The sequence below is a fragment of the Natator depressus genome, chromosome 4, assembly GCF_965152275.1.
Source record: "Natator depressus isolate rNatDep1 chromosome 4, rNatDep2.hap1, whole genome shotgun sequence".
Taxonomy (NCBI): Eukaryota; Metazoa; Chordata; order Testudines; family Cheloniidae; genus Natator; species Natator depressus.
This window is the reverse complement of record NC_134237.1, coordinates 138799215-138816957: the sequence shown is the minus strand read 5'-3', so window position 1 is coordinate 138816957 and position 17743 is coordinate 138799215. Positions and strand designations below refer to the sequence as shown.

The window sequence follows — 17743 nt, the reverse complement described above, 5'->3', positions numbered from 1 at the left end:
ATCATGGCAGACGTAGTCCAGCTGGGGAACCCGTCCCAGAGAGGTGAATGGGGAAGCGAGACACCTGAACTACGACCCCCAGGGTGCACTGCGACAGCATTTCCACATGGATGCTTTTCAGGAGCCCAGCTTGCTCACGAAAGCTCATGCTCAAATAAATTGGTTAGTCTCTAAGGTGCCACAAGTACTCCTCAGCTTTTTTTAGTTTTCCCTGGAAAGCAGACATCCCCCTTCCAGGTCAGTTTAGTTGAAAACCCCAATTTTCCATCACAACGCAATTTTGACAGAATGTTTCCAACCAGCCTGCCGCCTTCTTGTGTGCCCAGCCCTGTAGCAATGATCCCACGCTAGAACGTGGTCAGATCACCAGGACTTTGCTGGTGAACGTGCCCTGTAATGGCCACGAGAGATCGGGGAAACCGAGGTTTCACATCCCCTCCAACCACTGCATTTCCAGCACCATAGCAACTGCTAGCCCCGCTCTGAGCTGGCCAGAGAGAAGAGCTCCACTCAACTGGGGACTCCTCACAGGTCTCTCATGAACTGGCTCTGACCGAATTAGCCTGCCATGGCCCCTGACATCCAGCAGTTAGCTGAATGACGTTGCTGGTGGCTCAGCTGATGTTCATAGCCTGTGATTGCTGGGCAATTACTGACTCCCGTGATCTGTCGGGGAGAAAAACCATCGAGTCTGAGGAGCTGCTGAGTCCCTGGGGGCTGGAGAGAAGAGGACAGGTCTGAAGGGCTCAAGACCTGAACAACAGCATTTCCTTAGGGCAGGAGAGCCCCAGTCTCAGGGAAGGGTTTGATTGCAGGGAGATGGGTCTCAGCAGTAACAAATAGGGCTCGGACCTGTGGGTTTGCATTGGGCCAACCTCTATTATGTCACAGCAGCTCCGAGAGACCCTAACCAAGATCATTGTGCTGGGCGCCGCACAGACACAAAGTGAGAGACAGTCCCTGCCCCAAAGAGCTCATAATCTAAGGCTGTGCAGTCTAGTGGACAGAGCACCGGCTTGGGACTCAGGAGACCAGGGTTCTATTGCTGGTCTGCTGGGTGACCTCAGGCAAGTCTGTGCCTCAGTTTCCCCATCTGTAAAATGGGAATATTGACACTGACCTCCTTTGTAAAGCACCTGTAGAGCTTTGGATGAAAAGTGCTATAGAAGCGCTAGGTATTAACATCAAATAAAACTAAAGACAGGACAGGAAGCAGCGGTCAAGGGAATTACCCAGGGTCACACAGAATGTTGTTGGCAGAACTGGGAGTAGTGCCCAGGTCTCCTGCATCTCAGATTAATGCCCTGGACCACAACAGCCAGTGACACTAGAGATGGGTCAGAACCAGAACCGCAGGTTGAAGCACCCCAAAAACCTTGGGGATGTTCAAACCCACATCCAGATCTGAATGTCACAAATGGCTCCTCTCACTACATGCAGGCCTGGGGTGTGTCTCAGAAACCTGACCCAGGATCCATCACTTCATAGAGCGAACCAGCGAAAACGAAACTGTGAAACCAGGGCAGGAGCGCAGGAGAAATGAAACTTAGTGAGGAAGCATTGTGGAAAAGTGACCGCAGGAAACAGACGGGACATTGCAGAGAGACACAGTGACATTCAATTCCTTCTCAGCCCTGCAGGCTTGCAGTCCCCAGAGTTTAGCAGTTATTTTAGGCTCTCTGGCACACCACCAACCTGTTTTAGTTCTGTAATTTGCTGGGTATCTTTGGAGCCAAGTTGGGACAAACATGTACAGCCCTGGGACCTCAGCATGCTGGAGGGCATCTTCCATTGAGATTGCTACAGATCCAGGACAGGGCGGACCATTTTCTAGATGGGAGCCCCAGGAGAACAAGGTGATAATGGGAATGGGCCCCTCCGGACCCAAGAACTGCAAGTTGGCACACTAGAGAGAGCTGGGAAATGCAGACACGGTTGCAAAACAATTGTGAAATTTGTTGCAAAAAGTGTTCATCAACATTTCATATTTTGAGACATTTCTGGCCTGCCAAAGTAATAAATAAATAAATAATAAAATTAAAACCATGAAAATTTTCCAGAAAAAAAAAAAAATGAAAATTGGTAGCGTTTTTGAGCAGCTGCATTTTTCAAGCACGGGGTGACAGCATGCGTTCTTGTTCCCTGCGAGCAGCTAGCCTGCGCAACAGAGAAAAGCCTGCTCCAGCAGCTTCAGGCCTCCACGGACCATCTCGGGGTCTGTCTTCGCTAGGGTCCCAGCTTGGAGGGTATTAGATGGCAGCTGCTAAAAGGTGCCCACAGAGGGCCATTTGCAGTGTGAATAATTTTTTTGGTTCGGCTCCCGGCAAGCAGGGGCAAGGGTGGAGAGAGAGTTCGGGGTGCACAGCGGGCCCACCACAGTCCCAGACTGCACACCGGGGGGGAATCTAGTCACAGAGTGTGGGGTTCTTAGGGATTGGCTTGTTTTGAAATGGGAGTAGCTTGATTTCTGGCATATTGTGAAAGTCGGGTGCTTATTTACCGCGTGAAAGTTGGCAGCTGTGCTCTCGAGGGCCCTTCAACCCCTACATTTCTATAGTTAGGCCTACAAGTTTAGGAGTAATACAACAGGTGCTATTCTTCTTGCATGCACTAGGTGGTGCTCTTTTGACAGACTAACTATATACACCTAGGAAGTGAGCTGTAGCTCACAAAAGCTTATGCTCAAATAAATTTGTGAGTCTCTAAGGTGCCACAAGTCCTCCTTTTCTTTTTGCGAATACAGACTAACACGGCTGCTACTCTGAAACCTATATACACCAGTGATGATCAACATTACCCAAAGGGGCCAAGGTAGTCTGAATTCACTGATTCGTTTACCAGAGTGCTATTCATATTTAAACAGTATGATGGGGAAATATTTAGTGTATTATTCTGTATCTATTATTCTCACAGCAAATACATTGATAACTGAGTGCACATTAATAACTTCATTGGTTAATAACATAGTAAAAGCATCCTGATTGGTTAATAACTTTGATTGGTTACTAATTAAAAATCACACTGTTTTGATATCACATACTGCAAAGAGCCGCAGGAGAAACGTTAAAGAGCCTCAGTCTGAGAGTCACGGATATACAGCCTCCCCGATACTACCTTTTCATACACTGGGCTCCTGCCACAGACATTTGCCCCAGGGCATGGTTCCTGCCTAGAAGGGCTTACAAGCTGGGAATCCCCTCCCCACAGCGTGTATAACAGGAGAGGGCCAGTGGATGAGCCCCTCACCTTCTGCCTATGCTATGGTTTCACCGAGCTTATGCTGAACGTCCATCAGATCAAAACCGGCCAGAAAACCGTGGGGAAAATTTTGCTCAGGCGTCACCAGTGTGATGGTGGAATAACTCCACTGACTCCAACAGGATACTCTAGATTGACACTGGATTGACACCGGGGGCTGGGTCTCTTCTCACCCACAAGGAGGCTGCTATTCAAGTCTTTCAGAGGTGGGAGAGACCATGCGTATCGTCTGTCCAAACTATGCATCCTTCCAAACTCTCAGGCTTCTCTTCACTCACAGAGGGGTTATGTCAGGTTGACTAAACCCCTTATCTCCACAAAGGGCCCAAGGCCACACCCCTGCACTTTCAGGGCAGTTTGGGGGTGGATGCTCATTTAATCAGCCTGGAGCGGATATCTACATGTGGCCAAACCAAAATCCTGGAGCTGAGCTACAGGGAAATTTGGATCCAGATCTTGGATCCCATCTGCCATTGCAACCTGCACGAAAACTCCAGATCTGAACGCCTCCAAATAGGGGGCCCAATGTGAATGCTGTGGCTTGCGCCCAGCTCGGGGACATCCCATGACCCTCTGCTACCAAATGCCATGTGACAAACTCTCTGCATTACCCCATCAAGCCATTGGGTTGGTGTGAGCTGGGCTCACCTGGCATGGTGTCTGAACCCAAGTGCCCTTGCTCCCAAGCAGAGGATGCAGAGAGATGACAGCTGGAAGAGCCAGGAATGCATTTACACTTGTACACAGGCATGCCCAGTGCCCATGCGCTTTGCAGACGATATTTGGGGCCCAGTCTTGCCAAGTTGGCTTGCAAATTTTCCTGTTAATCTGGGAGTTTTTATCTCAGCTATGGGCTTCCTTCCTTTCCCCACAATCAGCTGTAGGTTACAACATTGTGAAGAATTTGAAGGGATGTCTGACTTTTTTGGGACTGGGAAGAGCTGCCAGCAGCCTTCTTATCCCCTCCCCTTCCAAAAAAATAAAAAGATCTAAAAATTCCCAGTGTCTGAGTCTATGGGGGCAGGACATGGTCCCACAGCTGGAGTCCTCAACCCAGAGAGATCAGAACTTCCAAACAAGCCAAGCAGAATGGTGGTTTTGTCTAAGGTCTCTCATTGGCCGCCCAGAACTCGTGGGTTATCCAAACAAGAGTGGATCATCTCCAACCAGCAGGTAAGTGATAGATGGGGTCTCCAACCAACACCCTCTGTGAAGGAGTCTGGTTTAACAATGCTATGGAGCGAGGCTATGCTCATCCCAATGTCCCATGCCCGTCCCTGGACCATGGGGATGCCAGGTACATGATTTTGCAGCAGCAGCCACGTCATTGTACAGAATAGGGTGCAGATTCCGGTAGCTGCACCAGTGTGAATCCGGAGTAACACCAAGGAGTCACCAAGTAACACCAATAACCGTGGGTTTATTCCACCATGACACTGGTTCAGTTGAGAGCGAAATTTATCCCACAGCAATCAAAAGCTGTTTTCATCTGATGGACGCTCAGCATAATCTAGGTGAGATGAGTGGGGTCCCAGCCTAGCGGGCAGATGAGCACCAGTCTGAGCAAAGGGGCCAAGGACTCGCTGGACCATGGAGACTGGACTCCTCTTCCACCCTGGCTTGGGTTGCAGCCCATTGGAAGGTCAATATGGAGGAAGCCTGCTCTACCACTAACCACAGATTTGAGGCAGGAGGAGTAAACAGAGGCATTTAGTCTGCAGGGCCTTGACTCAACTCCTTTTGCCAGCACAGCTTCCTTTTCCAAACACTTATTATAAAGTCTAACCATCCTGTGAGAGCTTATTGCATGATCCTCTTTTCTGTTCCACTAGGATCTTCCATAACGTTATCCAGCAGGAGTGGTCATGCCCTTCTTATTTCAGCTTATCTTCCTGGCCAGTCATGCCCAGCAAGGTACAGTGCCATGTTTAACCCGAATAATCATCATCATCAATGGTGTTCTGTTAGCTTCTGCCTGCATGCAGCACTCCTTCCACTGCCTCCAGCATGGCAAAGGGTTTGTACCATTAGAAAAGGGATAGAGAATAAGACAGAAAATATCACAATGCCAGTGTAGAAATCCATGGTACGCCCACACCTTGAACACTGCACGCAGTTCTGATCATCCATCTAACAAGCTATATTAGAATTGGAAAAGGTTCAGAGAAGGGGAACAAAAGTGATGAGGGGGATGGAACAGCTTCCGTATGAGGAGAGATTCAGAGGACTGAGGTCTCTACAATCATGACTGCTGTGAAGAAAAAAAAGTGTTATTTTCTCCTTCACATAACACAAGAACCAGGGGTCACCCAATGAAATTACTAGGCAGTAGATTTAAAACACACAAAAGGAAGTATTTCTTCACACAACGCACAGACAACCTGTGGAACTCCTTGCCAGGGGATGTTGTGAAGCAGGGGTCAGAAAAGAATCAGATAAGCTCATGGAGGATGGGTCCATCAATGGCTATTAGCCAAGATGGGCAGGGATTCAACCCCATGCTCCGGGCATCAGGTTGCCAGAGGCTGGGAATGGGCGAAAGGGGATGGATCACTTGATTCCCTGTTCTGTTCATTCCCTCTGAATACCTGGCATTGGCCACTGTTGGAAGACAGGAGACTGGGCTAGATGGACCCTTGGTCTGACCCAGGTTATGTTCTTACCCAGAGCCTGGAGGATTCTATCTCTAACCGACCCCTGTATATTTTCCCAGGGCAGTGCACGCTCGTGTTTTACACCAGTAGGAGTGGGAGTAGGATCAGACACTGGGCATTTACTGGTCCTAAGGCACGTTACAAAAGCCATTTAACCAATCCCTTGGCAGCAGGTGGCATTGTTTATTTGTATTTCAGTTATGCCTCGGACACTGAACACAGGCAGTGCATCATTATCCCCATTTTACATGCAGGCAAACTGAGGCAGTAAGAGACAGCAGCCCAAATTTCCAGCATGGCCCCTGATTTTGGATGCCCAGCTTGATGGCCCAATTTACAGAGGTGACATGCACCAGCTGCTCATAATAGGACAAATTCAGCTTTGGGATGACTCCACCAACTTGAATGGAGTTATCCCAGAGATCAGTTGGGTTCATTGACTTAATGGGAAATGAATAATAGAATATCAGGGTTAGAAGGGACCTCAGGAGGTCATCTAGTCCAACCCCCTGCTCAAAGCAGGACTGTAGCCAGGCGCAGACTCACGGGTGGCACCTCCTGCTGGTCCTCTCAGGTAATTAGCATTCCAGCCTCAGGAGCGCCCTCTTCAGGCCAGTGTCTTGCCTTGCTGCTGGCTTCCATGTCCCTCTCAGGACCCCAGTGCCCCTTTCACTGGGTGCTGCCCCCTGGCAGTACCCGACAGCTCTGGGTCTCCCCCTCCCACTATCCCCACCTCGCCTCAGTCGTAGGCTCCTGCCAGTCACCAGCTAGCCCCCAGGTCATGGGGCAGACTGCAGTATGAGCCATTCATCACAGGCAAGGGTGGATTTGGACCTGCTGCCTCCCCGTGGCTGCCCCTGCAACCCCCAAACCTAATAGGCCTTCCCAGGCTCGCACCCTGGGGCTTTCCTAGGCCAGAGCTCCCTTGGCCTTTCCCCAGCCCTGCTCCAAACTACATCCTCTATTCAGGTCAGTCCCTCCCTCTCAGAGCTAGAGAGAAAATATCTCTTCTGTTCCTGGCTTCCATAAGGCCCGCTGGGTCTCTTTGGGAGCGTGGCCCACAGCTGCAGCTGCTCTGCCAATCAGCTCACCTCTTCCCCTGCCCCAGCCCTCTCCCAGGGCTATTTTAAACCCCTCTGGGCCCGAGCAGGTGTCCACCCCGCTACAAGGACCAATCCCCAATTTTTGCCCCAGATCCCTAAATGGCTATCCCTCCCCGCTGCATGTGGTCGGCACTTCTGAAAATCTGGGCCTAAGTGAGGACGATCAAGCCCCTTCCCCCGCTCCCTGCCCACACACACACACACACACACACACACACACAGATCAGCAGCAAGGCCAGAATGGACGAGATCTCTGCCCAGGAGCCAGGCCCCGCTGGCTGGCGGAGAGGAGAGAAGCATGTTGCTGATGGAGTCAGCAGATTAGCTCTGTCCTGACTGAGGTTTCTGCTTAGCCTTGCTCCCTCTGTCTGTTCCCCTCTGTCTAATACAGCCTTTGGCTCGTGGGGTGTCACCTACCCCCAAAGCCTGCACAGTGTAAAGGACTCCTGCATCCTCATACCCTGCACCTTCAGCTACCCCAGCACAGTGACCCCCGTGGGCGGCATTGTGGCCATCTGGTACAAGGATTACCAAAGCCAGAGCACCATGATCTACCACTCGACCACTCCCAGTGAGGTCGACGGCAGGTTTCAGGGCCGTACCGAGATGCTGGGCGACCTGGCCATGCACAACTGCACCCTGCTGCTGAGGGACGTGAGGACTGAGGACACCGGCAAGTACAACTTCAGGTTCGAGATCAACCAGGGTGACCGGTGGTCAGACCTGCGTGGGGTGATGCTGACTGTTACCGGTGAGTATGGAGATGAGCTAGCCAGAGCGTGTAAAATCACAACTACTCCACTGTGTGTCATGGGCCCTGTACTGCTGCCAGCCATGGGCGAGTCTCCTGTAGCTCAAGTGCTTGTGGAGCAGCTGAGTTCTATCCCCACTGCTGCCATGAATGTCCAAGGGTACAGCACTGTGATGGAGGAATAAACTGAAATTGCTATTATCCCATCGCAGATTCCCCAGAATACCCCTGTTCTTTCCATCCCTAGATGCCCCCAACAGCCCGGCCATTGCTGCCCCGGAAGATCTAACGGAGGGTGTGAGAGTGAACTTCACCTGCTCCAGCCCATACGTCTGCCCATACGACAGCATCGCTCTGCAGTGGAGGGGCTACAATGCACTGGTCTCGACCGTGGCTGGGGCAGTGCAACTGGACACCGCTGGCGTGCTCAGCCGGCAGACCCTCGTTACCTCCTTGTCATGGCAGGACCACTCCAAAAACCTGTTCTGTGAAGTGTCTGTTGGCGCTAAGCAGGCAACCGGGGAAATGGCTCTGTGGGTGAAACGTGAGTATGCTGCTTTTCAAACACTGGCCTTGCTGAATGGAGCGAGGACCAGCAGCTACGGCCTCTATTTCTGCATTGCCCAAGCCACGTCTTTCCAGCCCACAATGCTTCCAGTTCTGCCATGTGATCTGACACCCGGCCAGAAATTCATGGCCAGATCCCAACGGACGTCTGGCTTCCCTAAATTCTCTTCTGTGATTTCCACTGAACAAAGACTTCTTCTCGCCTTGCAGTCCTAACCTGCTCTGTGGCATTGCTGGGTGCTGCTTCAGCAGCTGCCCTGTTCCACCCCAGAGGCAGCTGCATTCCTGTGGGGCAGTGAATTGGGTCTTGTGTTTTATAGAGCCACACTTGGGGAAAAACCTCCTCTGGCTGATTTGATGGTGGGTGCAATTACTTGCGGATGCAAGTGAGAGGATGCAGAGGTCTGACTACCTGCTGTCGCTGGCAGAGCGCGGGAGTGGAAGGCAGGCTGGGGAGCCCGGTGAATATCATTTGTAAAGCTGTCTGGGAAGGGAGGGGCTGTACAAACACAGAACACGCTGCCCCTCAGAAACAGTCTGCGGCCCTCACCCTGGAGCTTCCGTAACAGCTGTGCCGACATTGGCAGACTCAGGGGCCTAAAGCAAGGCGCCTAAGACAGCACCTGGCCACGCTGGTAAAAGTGGCCAGAGGTCCCAGGGGCTGGTGTCAATCCAGGGGTGTCGGTGCAGTTACTCCAGAGGTCTCCTGGAAGCTGCATCTGGTCAACAGGTTCCTAGTTCCTCCCGTTCTCCTGGACCCACTTATCTCACTGCTGCCCAGACCCTCCCCTCTGACTCCCTCTTTCCACTTGGTGGTGCTACTGTCAGCTCCGGAAACGTTTCTCATTGAGGCCAGCTGCTGGATCTAATATCACTTCTTCCTTCTCTACCCAGCACCAGCTCAATAAAGCTCCCCACTTTCCTCTCAGTATGCCCCCTGCGCACTCTGCCCAGCCCCTCCTCTCCACCCAACATCCCCATGGCAAACAGGACTCTCCTCCCAGCCCCGATGGGCGCTGTGATGCTGAGATAGCTGGTAACCAGACTCCCCTCGGCTGTCAAAGGACTCCAGTGCTCCATGGAGCCCAGCGCCACTTACCTGCCCACACATTTCAGCCTGAGAACTCTACCCAGGATGCCCTGTTCTTCTGCTCACAGGCTAATGCCTGCAGCCACCTCCTGCCCATGTCATTGGCTTGACCAGGGGCCAAGACCTTTCCAGCTAACACCCACGGAGCTGCCTCCTTTCCCAAAAGCAGAGAGGCCCCCAGCTATGCTGCCCAGGGAACATGGTTAGGAAGCAGCCCTAAGTCCTGGATCTGGCTTCCTAGCTTGCAGAGAACCATCTCTAGGGTTAAGAAGCTGGTTCAGGTCCTTTTGCCCACTCAGGCTTTGGTCTCTGACACTGCCAGTGGGGGTCTTTTGCCCTGTGGGGATTTGTCAGATATATAGACTCTTAGAACCCTAGGGTGAGAAGGGACCACAAGGGCATCTAGTCTAACCCCCTGCCAAGATGCAGGACTTCTTGAGCCAACATCATTTCCAAGAGACCACAGATAGAAGAGCTCTCAGAGGGTGAGGAGAGTCATGAGCAGCACGGATCAGACTGGAGACAGTGACAAATGCCTCTGCGCTAACCCGACTTCCCTAAGTCATGACCACTGGCTTCAGTCTCAGCCAGCGATTCCTGGCTGTGGTGGTGCCCACTGGATGCCGCCCCCATTCCAGCTTCACTCATTGCGTGTCCTTTCTTCCTCCGACTCCCCTGCAGATTCCCCGAAAGGCACAAAAGTGGTCATCAACCCCTCCGCAAAGAACATCCGGGTGGGCGACACCGTGTCTCTGACGTGCAGTGTGAACAGCACCTTCCCCGAGGTCACCGCCTACAAGTGGTACAAGGGCAGGACCGCCTTGGTGAGCGAACAGATCCTGACTCTCCAGAGCGTTGCTCGCGAAGATTATGGCCCGTACCACTGTGAAGCGGAAAATTCAGTCGGGACTGGGGTGGCGGAAGCAGTTGTTCTCTATGTTTTTTGTAAGTATGGAGGATGGGGGCCTCAGATGAATCACCAGCTAATGCCACGGGAGCACCATGGCTTCAGGGGGACCGTGTGCAGCAAAGAGAACTAAAACCAATGCTCCGTCTAGGCCAGGACGGCCAATGGTGGATGCTTCAGCAAAACAAGAACGTTCCCTCCACCCTAATGCAACTGACTGTCTACCTCAGTAGTTTTCATTACAGCTGTCTGGGAATTTTTTGAGGAATGGGTTTTAAAAAAAATGCTTATTCATCAAAACCCAAAAGTTTGCAAAGCAAGGTTGGTTTCAAGGACTCTCCCGACTCAAAATATGATCAGAAAACTGTTTTGAAATGGTCAAGCTGGCCGGTTTTGACATTTTTTGCACTGGAATGTTTCCATTTTTCAAGTCAAAATGACTTTTTGTTTAGAAATGTTAGTAAATTTCGACTAAAAAATAGTTAAAGAAAAACAGGTCAAAAATCAAACTGAAACATGCCATTGACCGAAACCAATTTTTTTTTTCTCATTGACTTTTCATCCCAGTTCTGGACAGGAATATTTTTCAATGTCTCCGATTTTTTTTATAAGATGGGAAAACGGTTTCCTACTCAGCTCGATTGATCACCCTCACATCCGAGTGCCTCACAAGCACGAATGAATCTACCCTTTGGGATAAGGAAGTATTGCTAGCTCTGTTTTACAGATGGGGAAACTGAGGCACAGGGTGACTCAATGACTTGCCCCGACACAGCAAGTCTGCCAGTGTGGTAGAAATTGAGTCCAAAAATCTCTCAAGCCCAGTGCAGTGCTTTAACTACAAACCCAGCCTTCCTCCCCCTTCACTCTTGCATCCTGGAGAGAAGGGGAGAGTCTTCTTGAACCCAGAGGGTGTCCCATTCATGTCTTGAAGCTGGAGGATCAGTAGCCCTTGAAATCTGGCTCCACCCCCTCCTGGGTGCAGGTTATTTGCTAGGATCATGTGGGTGTGTGTATCTCATATACTCAGTTTCCTGCCACTGCAGGGGTCTGGAGCACTGGTGCACCTCCTTCCCCTTGTGGCACAAAGTAAGCGAGTATCCCAAGGGCTGTAACATTTTGGTCTAATTCTGGTGGATGGGCTTGCTAGGGGGTGGCTGGGTGGCCAGTGCTATACAGAAGGTCAGACTGGATGATCTGGTGGTCCCTTCTAATCTTAACCTCTATGACTCAATCTGCTGTCATCTCCTTCAGCTGCAGTGGTCTCGGTGAGCCCTTCTGCAGAGATACTGGAAGGCGAGATGGTCACTTTGACATGCGAGGTTCCCGGCGAGGAGAACCAGGATCTCAGCTATACCTGGTACAAGAACAATGTCTGGATCAAGGAAGGCACGGCCCACTCCCTGGTGTTTCATGAAGTCACCACCAGCGACACTGGCTATTATTTGTGCAAGGTGCAGAATGACAAAGGGAGTGAAATGTCCCAGGCCATCAGCCTGAGCGTGTTCTGTAAGTGTATCACAAAACACACTCTTTCAGCTCACATCTAATACTGCAGGGCACCTTGATCTGTGGTTTATAAAGGGTTAATAAATGATCAATAGATGGGAGGAGCTAGCCCACAGGAGCAGCAAACAGGAGAGTTTTGCCAGGGACGTCTCCAGTGTGAAGGAGAGAGGATGTGATCCTTGGGGTGAGTTTGGCTGCTAGTTTGTTTGTTGCTTGAAGATTCCAGTGTGGTTTGGGGGGTTGTGCGCTGAGCCTGCCGTGGGGCACAGGGCTGCTCGGGGAGAAGAGGGGTTTAAAAAGCCAGCTTCTAAGCAACCAGAGGAGCTAGTGAATAGAGGAGTTTTGCGAGGTAATTTGGAGAGGGGGTGCAAGAGGCAGATACACCTAACAAACATCCTCTAAACTTAACCCCCACCCTCCCAAAAGCAAACCACAAAATCCTGCAGGAGTAAAAAGAATGCTGGCAGAAGTCCAGCAGCAGAGTGGGGGCAGGGGAGGATATCCAGTTTATTGCACTGAATGCAGCATGCTTGATTACCTGTCTTGTGGGCAGGTGGCATAGGTGTGCATTCAGTGCAAACAGCTCCTGGCCTTCACAGACCGAGGACCGGCTCTGAAGACCCGAGTGGCTGAACTGGAGGAGCGAAGGGAGACAGAGAGGTGCACCGAGGAGACTTTCAGGGACATGGCAGAGCGGCCCCATCCCCACTCTGACAACCTCTGAGTAATACAGCCGAGGTGGGGGAGAGGAAAATCACAGTTTTGGGGAAAATAAATATTTTGGGAGTTTTGCCTTGACATTTTTATCAGTAAAAACTGGGGAAACCATCCCCGCTCCAGGAAATAGCTGGTAAATATCAGCTTCCCCACAATTGTCTGCCAGGAGATCTTGGGATGTTTGATGCAGTGAGGCTTGCAGGATTGCTGGTACTTGGGTAAATGTGACCAGGTTGCTCTTGGGCTCACAGCAACCACAGCTGTCTCCCCGGTCAGGTGCAACAGACAGAGATTATCCGCAGCAGCCTTACTCAGCAAGAACCGCTGCATCAGTGCTAGGAAATCCAAACCGATGTCCCGGAGTCACTCTGCAGGCAGCATCTCTAGCCAGTGGCTGGGCCCAGCCAGGCCACTCCTTCACGGAGTCTGCTCTCCCTCCCAGCCAGTCCTGAACTGCGCTGGGGTCTCCCCTTTTAACCTCTCCCTCCAAGCCGGATACCTATTACAGGGGGGCAGGGCCAGTTGAGCCCCCAGCAGCTCATTCGCCATTTCCTGGCCAGTGGGGGTTTGTCTACACCAGTGGGTCTCACCCTGCGGCCCTGTCCGCACAGAGCTGCGGCCCGTGTGACATCCTCAGGGCCACACAGGTAGTATTGGATGCGGCCCACGTAACACATCATGGGCCACATATGTGGCATATGGTGGGCATTTGTCCCAGCTGCAAGGCAGAGCGGAGAGCAGCGGCTGCTGCCCTGGGGGCGAGCTGAAGGCAGCGCTGCCCGCTGGCAGGAGAGCCCAGAAACTTCCTGCTGGCGGTCAGCGCTGCCTTCAGAGCTGGCCCCCCCAGGTGACACGGGGCTCGGCAGGTCAGCCCCACCCCCTGGCAGAGCAGAGCTCCGGGGGTCAGCCCCAGCCGGGGGCGCACGGGGAGGGCAGCTCGGGCGAGCCCTGTGCACAGGGAGGCAGCTCGGGCGAGCCCCAGGCCGTCCCATTTTTACTTTAAGAAATATGGTCACCCTACACCTAACTCTCATTGATTTCACTTGGAGTTAGGTGCCTAATTGCCGCTGAGGATCTGGGCCACAGACCTGTTCACCTTTAGGGTGCTGGTCTGGTCCCTGCAGTGTCCAGAAGCCGTTCCCACCCATCAGCTGTTTGCTGGCCTACGTGAAATGAGTTGGGAGTGTCATTCCAGTTGTTAGTGTAATAACGAAACCCCAGACCCGGGTTACGGTGCATTGGGAAACCCAGGAAAGGGCTGTCTCTGAGCAGCCCCTGAGACTTGGCAGCGTACTTAAAGCCCCGACTACTGGAGTCAAGTGATTGAGTAAAAAAACATCAGCTTTCATTTTTTTTCTTTTTTTTAAAGAGGGCCAAGTTCCCAGCACTGCTCGCTGGGGAGAAAAGCTTGAAACCGTGACCTGAGCGTGCTCTAGCCACTCAAAAACCAGAAAGACTAAAAGGAACCCCAACATTATGATATTTCAAAAATCTCCCAGGTGCTATTCAAACCCAGCAAGCACACCTGTTTTCTAAAACTAGGTGATTTTAATGTAAGCGGGGGAATAGTCCCGCTATTGTGGGGAACTTTCCTGGCTTCTGCACTACCCCGGTGAAGTGGGCTAGCGAAAGGATCTGAGTCCTCGCTCCCACTTCCTTTACCCAGTGGCCTCCCTGCCCTGGAGGACTCCCCTTCCACTCTCCTGTCTGGCAGAGTCCTCGTAACCCCAACAAGCCTGGGCCCAGGATTCCTGGGGGACTCGACCCCAACCCTGCTGTGGTCACCTAGGACAGGGGCTAGGGTGTCCCCACTCCGGGGTACTCTCTCTGCACTGGGCACTTCTCTGGCCCACTGACCATTACATACAATTTAAAGCAAATGCAAGTTATTTAATCAACAATTAATTTTAAAAAGAATAAGGGAAAATGGGAAAGGTGAAAGGAAACACATCACCCCGCTCTGTGGCAGGGAACATCACAAACGGTGTCCCTGGAATGTCCGGGCAGTTCACAGTCTGCTCCTTGTAAGTCCCAGGCCCCTTCTCAGGCCCTGGCGGTGCTGCAAGGATGCTGTGGGTTGGACACTCGCTCTGGTGGTGGCCACACGCTCTCAGGCTCTAAGTGGTAGGACCCTTCTTCCCAGTGTCGCCCCCGCCCTGTCGGGGTTACAGTCCAAGCCTGGCCTGCAGAGCCTCTTGGCTGAGGCGTCTCCCTGGGCTGGGCCCGCTGCCAGGGTCCCCTCGCTCTCCCCAGCTGCTCACCGCACCCAGCTCCGGACTGCTCCAGCCCCAGCTCCACCACTCTGTCTCTGCACTGCTCTGCCTCCCGCTCCCTGGGCTGCTTCTCTGGCCCCTCTGGCTCCGGTTGCTGCAGCTCCGCTCCCAGGACAGGTCTGCTCTGCAGGCTGCTTCTGTGACCCTGCTCCCAGCACGGACCTGCTTCCTGGGCTGCTTCTCTGGCCCCTCTGGCTCTGGTTGCTGCAGCTCTGCTCCCAGGGCAAGTCTGCTCTCTCTGGGCTGTGCCTCTGGCTTTGGGGCTGCAGCTCTGCTCCCGGACAGGGGCTGCTCTTTCTGGATCTGGCCCAGCTCTGCTCCCCACCTCAGCTTGGGCCCCTGCTTTCTCCTTAGCTCGGCCCCACTCGGTCTGACCCAGGCAATTCCAGCTCACACCAAGGACGGGACCTCCCTGGCCTCCTGACTCCCTGATTAGCCTGCCCGCCCTGTCATTCAGGCTGACCTGGAGCATTGGCCTCTCCCCATTGTTCCTGGGAGCTGTCAGCCTCAGGGTCCTGATTCCCCATCGACCCTTCCCCCTTTTTAGTACTGGGAGCTAGCCAACCAAAACCCCACTGAATGTTAGTAAGGGGGCAAGAGTCCCCTTACATTAATCTGGCCGTCACCTTTTAACCTCTTGCTCTAATCATAAAACCAGTTGTTATCCCCCCCGCCACCGCCCCCCAACGGCCACTTTCCCCTGGGTTCGTCAATACCTGGCTCATCATAACACCAATGCTGTCATTGTCTCCCTTCCACCACACAGATCCCCCTAGGGGCCTCGCAATCAGCTTGTTCCAGGAGACGCAGGAAGGAAAACTGGCTATCATTCACTGCACCGTGGATAGCCACCCCCTGTCTGCCCTGGCCCTTTACCACAACGAGGCCCTCCTCGCCACCACCAGCTCCCACGCGGCCCCCAACCAGCGGCTCAGCGTCACAGCTTCCCACAACTCCTTGAAACTGGAGATCCGGAACGTGCTGCCGGAGGACGACGGCCGATACCGGTGCACGGCAAGCAACACGTACGGGAACGCAACTGCTGCGAAGCTGTTCCATGCCCAAAGTGAGTAAACGATTGGGGATTACCACGCGGGGTAAGGGGCTGCCACCAATCGGGACTCCCCTAGATCCGTCCCAGGCCCATAACAGATTTCTGGGCACGTCGTCTTCTCCAAGCATCATGTTTAATAATACCCCATTCTTCTGCCACCTTCACAGTGGAAACCCTGGGCAATGTGGTCTCTCTCCCCTCTCCCTTTGAGGAGCATTTCACATCTGTTCATTGTGCCATGCTTGCACCATCCTTAGATTAAGGCCTTACAGAAAGGTCGGCTGACTGCTGGGGCACCCCCTCCTGTCTGGCTCTCCTCACCTATCCGTGCCTCCCTCCCCCCGGCCAACAGCGGTGGTCTGCCTCTTCTCGTGACTCCGTCCTCTGGCCAGCTTGCTTGAACGTCTCTCCCCTGCTGGGGTAACAAACGTACAACGAAATGTTCCAAATCGTCCCAACACAAGATTCCTCGGCCCCCTCGGGTGCTATTGCTCAGCTTGTCCTTGAGGCTCTGTCTTCAGCCCCATCCTGGACTCAACAGTCCTGACATGAAGCATGTACGCCCCTTCCTCAGGGCTGGGAGTGGAACCCTGGTCCACTCTCCTTCCCTGCAGCCTGCACTAACCACAGCCTCTCTGCTGGTCCCCAGGCGTCCCCCTTGGTCCTCCCATGGCCTTCTTTCTCTGCTGGAACACTGACCCCTCAGGACTGCCTCTCCCTGCCACTGGGATTAATTCTGTTCCTGCGGCTTTCTTCAGTCTGCCTTCCCCTGGCCCTTCCCAGAGGGAGGAAACACCCAACTGCCTCTAGGGACAATGTGCCTCTGGCCCCAGCTTCACTGCCCCCGGCCTCCAGGTTTCCTCCTGGCTCTGGGCCCTCTGATTCTGGCTCCCAGGCTTCTCTCATCCTTTAGCCCAAGGAAACGCTCAGCTATCTCTCACCCGGGTCTCCTTCCTTCTTCTGCCCTCTGCTCCTTCCTTTATGAGCATCTGTCTCCTCCCAGCTGGGCTGGATAACCAGTTACACCTGACATCCCTCCTGAAATCATCCAGGGGCCTCGGATGGGCTCAGGATCCTGTTACACCCAATCACAGACCTACACTCAATAAGGAAGCTATCGAGACGCTATTTAACGTTCTGATATAGGCGGAGCTGGCTGACAAAACAGAACAATTTCACTGAACATTTTCAAGTTTGAGTTGTTGCCAAAATTGGAACCATTTTTTAAATTTTTTTAGAAACTTTCATTAAATATTTTTTCAAAACATTTCATCTCTCTTCCTTTTTTGGTCCCCTTTTGGCTAGCCAGTGAAATCATGTGGATAATGTCCAACGGGTTCCCCCTCCATACCTTTTCTTTTCCTTGTTTTTCCTTTTTCCACTCAGTGACTTTTCAGATCTTTTCCCATTTCAGACCAGTTAAAGAGCGGCAAAAGGGAAAAAAGAAGAGTAAAGTGGAGGGGTGGGGAGAAACAACCTCTCCAGTTTCTCATCCGGTTAGATTTGGTGAGAGGGGAATGATGAGAAATGATGAGGGAATGATGAGAAAGGAGAAAAACCAATAATCTTTAGTTTCAAAATTTAAGTAACTTTTAGATTTTTGAAAACCAAAATGAAACAAAAATTTCAATGAGAACAAATTGAAAAATTTAGTTCCAGTTAGAAATTTCTGCCTGAAAAATTCCATTGAACATGACATTTTCCCACAGCAACAACAATAACAACAAATCCTTTTTGACAAATCCCATTTTTGAAGTGGGAAAAATCTTTTGATTAAAATTTTTTGACCAGCTGTAACTATAGACAGCTCAGAGACTGATGATTCCGACTCACTTTTCTCCAGTCTTCCGGATTGTGCCT

At 52.2% G+C, this 17743-nt stretch overlaps 1 protein-coding gene across 1 annotated transcript in view; it reads left to right on the top strand.

Moving 5' to 3' along the window:
• Positions 1-5088: 5088 nt before the first annotated feature.
• SIGLEC1 (sialic acid binding Ig like lectin 1) overlaps positions 5089-17743 on the top strand; it is a 36684-nt gene continuing 24029 nt past the window's right edge. The window contains exons 1-6 of the mRNA XM_074950195.1: positions 5089-5172; positions 7407-7766; positions 8014-8310; positions 10105-10368; positions 11585-11839; positions 15596-15895. Of these exons, the coding sequence (XP_074806296.1) occupies positions 5124-5172; positions 7407-7766; positions 8014-8310; positions 10105-10368; positions 11585-11839; positions 15596-15895 (1525 nt within the window). The 5' untranslated portion in view covers positions 5089-5123. The remainder of the gene's footprint in view (positions 5173-7406; positions 7767-8013; positions 8311-10104; positions 10369-11584; positions 11840-15595; positions 15896-17743) is intronic.